Genomic DNA, 4,338 nt, shown 5'->3' on the forward strand with positions numbered 1-4,338 from the left:
AAAAATTCCTGCACCATTAGAACGGGCTCGGAGTCAGCTTTCCAACGCCTATTCGTTTTCGAAAAACGGAGATCGGACGCCCGATTTATGCCCGATTTTGTAAAACAGCTCCAAAAAGCCTAGATGAGCCCTTCTAGCCCTCAGGGGCTTAAAAAAAATGGGCCCCTGGTCTGCTGGGCGACCAGAAGCTAGCACAGGTAGCGGTGGTGCGGGGGCGGCGCGGGGGCGGCGCGGCTTGTGCGGGCAGAGGGCGGGAGGCGCGCGGGCGACGCGGGGGCTGCGGTCTGCGCCGGCGGCGCGGCAGTGGCTGCCTGGCTGCGGCCGGTGGGAACTGCCGGCGGCGGTGGCCGGGCAGTGTCCGCCGGGCGGCGCACCGGCAGCGCGTGCCTCCAAATGGCTGCACCTTTTGTAAATAAAAAAACTGCGTTTTTTATTTTTTTTTTAATTTTTTGAGGCAAAAAAATTTTGCCTTCTGGAGCAACGGTGTCCAAATCGGACGAATTTTATATGAAAATAGGGGTTTTGGGGCGCTACGAGCTCAACGGTGTGGTCCGTTTGGGCTCAAAGTGCACTAAAAAAAAAAAATACCCCCCAATTCCAAAATAAAAAACAGAAAACAAAAAAAGATCTGATGCAACCAAAACCTAAATCTCAAGATCTTTCAATAGTTTGAACAAGCTGCAGCAGATATGGCTCTGATACCATGTAGGATTTGAGAAATACAAATCCACAGAACCCAAAGAAACCTGCATGCAAGAAACCTGTCACAGAGAAAGAGAGAGAACGAATACAACGGTTTTGACTCTGACAAAGTGAAAAAGATTTATTATCAGAGAAAAATGAATCAAGAGAATGACAATAATACAAGAGATCAATCCTTATAAAGGAGATCAACATCGAAAGGAAAACCTAACCCTAAGGTGAGAGCATTTAATTATTAAATATTAATTATTAAATGACTAATGTATGCATAAAGAGAAATCTTAAGAGGAGAGTAAAGTTAATTAATTACTTTACTCTAACAATCATAACAATTGAAATGCGTTCGGCTACTGGATTCTCTTCCCTATACTAATTCTATTGTACAAGCTTATCAGCTTTCTTTTTCTCAAAAAATGATTGTGATTTTCACAAATGACATAAACCTATAAACAACAAAATTATTTGAAGAAGACCATTCAATGTAACATCATTTTAAATAATATACACCAGCCATGATTCCACAACTTGCTAGATGGGACTTCTTGCTTGATATTTCTTGTGATGGCAGGGTTGCCAAAGCATAGAAGCTTAGATCACACAAGCATAACGCTCCTCTTCATCATAACAAAAAACTAAATAGTAAACAATTCGCTACAATCCTGCATAAAAAATATGCTATGACATAAGTCTATGCTTCAAACCCAGTTCACTCTGCATCACCAGTAGTCCCCACAGGAACATCCTCCATCCTTGAAATGGTGGAAACGGCTAGCGTCCCTCACAATAATTTCTCGGGCAACAATTTTGGAGATAAACTTAGTAGCAGAGTGGCAATCCCCACATGCTCTCAGGTTTTTGATGATGCGAATGGGTGTCCCAGGAGCTGTGTTGATAAGCCCAAATGCAATCGCCAACTTTTCACTATGGTGACAAAGAATTTGTTCCTTTTGCTCATCTTCAACATCATTCAGGACAAATCTTTTGTCTTGCACATAACCTGCCTCCTTCATCTCTGTTGACAATCTTTCCAGCTCGTCATAAATCTTCTGCATTTGAGGGTGTGACTTGTCTCCCACAACAAAGGTGTGTATATTCTTATTGACCTCAATCCAACTGCATCCAGGTGTTTTTTTTACACTCTTTTCTTTCATAAGATTCCTTACCTTTTCAATCTCACCCCACCTGCCAGCTGCAGCATATATGTTTGACAGCAATACATAAGGTGCAGCATTATCAGGGTCCAACTGAAAAAGATGATTTGCGACTGTTTCTCCAAGTTCAACATTGTTATGTACCCTACAGGCACCAAGCAGACATCCCCACACATTAGCATCAGGTTTTATTGGCATTTTGTTGATGAAATCATGTGCCTCCTCAAGACGCCCAGCACGGCCAAGAAGGTCAACCATGCAGGCATAGTGCTCCATTGAAGGATTGAGATTGTAAGCCTGTTTCATGCAATCAAAATACTCCAAGCCCTTATCTACAAGACCTGCATGGCAGCAAGCTGCCAAAACACAAATGAATGTGACATTGTCTGGCTTTGTGCCCAGGAGTTGCATTTTCTCAAAGAATTCAAGAGCCTCAATGCCACGGCCATGCATAGCATAAGCTGCAATCATTGATGTCCAAGAGACAGTATTTCGCTGAGGCATCTTGTCAAACACATCACAGGCCTTCTCTATGATCCCACATTTTGCATACATGTCTACAAGGGCATTGGCCACAAAAATTTCTGACTGAAATCCCCCCTTTGTTATTTCCTTGTGGATATCAATTCCCTCTTCTAAAGCTGCCAGTTCGCCACATGCAGAAAGGACAGTGGCAAACGTTTTAGCATCTGGCTTCACACCTGCACTGTGCATTTGGTCATAAAGCTTCAGGGCCTCCTGCCCATTCCCACTCTGTGCATGTCCTGCAATAATTGCATTCCATGATACAACATTTGGTTTGGCAATCCTGTGAAAGAGTTCAAGGGCTTCGTCAATACGTCCATTCTGTGCATATACTGTGATCATGGAATTCCACGACACCAGGTCGGGCTGAGGCATTTTCTGAAAGAGCTCACAAGCCTTGTCAATATCCCCATTCTGCGCATATGCTGCAATCATAGTGTTCCATGACACGACGTCTCGTCGAGGCATTTTGTCAAACAGTTTCAGTGTCTCCTCAACCTGGCCATTCTGTGCGTACCCACTAATCACACTATTCCACGAAACTTGGTCTCTCTGAGGCATTCTCTGGAACAAGTCCATTGCCTTATCAACCAGCCCATTCTGTGCATATCCCGCAATCATCCCATTCCACGAATAAACATCTCTCTTTTCCATTTTCTGAAACAAATCCAGAGCCTCCTCTAGATGCCCGTTCCTCGCATATCCCGCCACCATGGCATTCCAGGTTACTAAATCCGGTTCGGGTATTTTATCAAACACTTCGCGTGCATTCTCTAAATTTCCAAATTTCCCATACATGTCAACCAGGGAACTCCCCACGAAAGCATCGGACTCAAAGCCATTGTTAACAATCTGCTCATGAATATCTTTAAGGACGGCTAAATTAGGACAAGCTCTGATTACACTCGCAAAGGTAAATTGATTCGGTTTCATACCTTTCTTTTGCATTTCGTAAAACAAGCCCAGAGCTTCCTCAAAAACACCATTTTTAGCATAAGCTGCTATCATTCCAGTCCATGTTATTTCATCTCTTTTTCCCATCTGATCGAAGACTCTTCGAGCTTCTGCCAGGCTTCCACATTTGGCGTACATGTTGAGAAGAGTTGTTAACAAAAACCGGTTGGGAATGCATCCTGTTGTATTGATGTGGGCATGGACTAATTTCCCTTGTGATAAGGATTTCCTCTTAATGGAATCCTGCAGCAGAGAGTTGTAAGTGGAAATGTCTACAGGACTGTCAGTTAAGGTTAGAACGTGCACAAGGTTTTTACAGGGGACTTTTGAGGTTTCTGAATTGGGTTTCTTTTCCACCGTGTTGGTCTTCAACTTAATAGGATTTCTTCCTTGAATTGCTTTAGTTGCTGAATTCATATTCGCCTCTGTAATTTAGAAATTCATAGCGAACCAAATTTTGAATTTGATATATTGACAGTATGAAATCCATTGTTCCGTAACTACCGTATATAAATGTAATAAATAATGGCATTCAATTTTGTGATTGAAAACTGGAGGATTTGAATGAATATTTTGAAATAAGTCACAAGCACAATAAAGAGTTTAGGAAAAAAAAGAAAGGGGTTTAGGGATCTAAGATGGAGTTTATAGTAGTAAAAATGTTTTAAACTTAAACTTTTCAAACTAATTAGGTAATTTGTAGAAATTTTTATTTAATTTGTTTTTATGTTTTTAACCTTTCTTAATATCTAGGAACTAGTGATATTTAAAAATACTTTTGTAGGGATGTCATACATGTTTTTAGTAGGTCAACCAACTGAAATGTGTGTATCATTAAAAAATGACACTTTTCAATCTTACATATGTTAGACGACACTTTCAATTTTGTTTATGTTATAATGATCGTGTAGATCTAGATTCTCTTTAGTGCATCAAATCCTAACGTATAACTCTTTAGAATAGGATGATGAAAGGATTTTCCTTTATGTGATCAAATGATTAAAGT

At 41.1% G+C, this 4,338-nt stretch overlaps 1 protein-coding gene across 1 annotated transcript; it reads right to left on the reverse strand.

Annotated features, from left to right (window-relative positions):
- Positions 1–1,125: 1,125 nt before the first annotated feature.
- On the reverse strand, positions 1,126–3,884 carry LOC131033203 (pentatricopeptide repeat-containing protein At4g02750). The gene has a single exon (XM_057964361.2). The coding sequence runs from the start codon at positions 3,747–3,749 to the stop codon at positions 1,419–1,421; it is 2,331 nt and encodes a 776-aa protein (XP_057820344.1). The 5' UTR covers positions 3,750–3,884; the 3' UTR covers positions 1,126–1,418.
- Between the last annotated feature and the right edge of the window lie 454 nt (positions 3,885–4,338).

The sequence above is a fragment of the Cryptomeria japonica genome, chromosome 6, assembly GCF_030272615.1.
Source record: "Cryptomeria japonica chromosome 6, Sugi_1.0, whole genome shotgun sequence".
Taxonomy (NCBI): Eukaryota; Viridiplantae; Streptophyta; class Pinopsida; order Cupressales; family Cupressaceae; genus Cryptomeria; species Cryptomeria japonica.

Excerpts from the sequence above, each read along its gene's own strand:
- LOC131033203 (XM_057964361.2), bottom strand. The coding sequence starts at position 3,749 with ATGAATTCAGCAACTAAAGCAATTCAAGGAAGAAATCCTATTAAGTTG.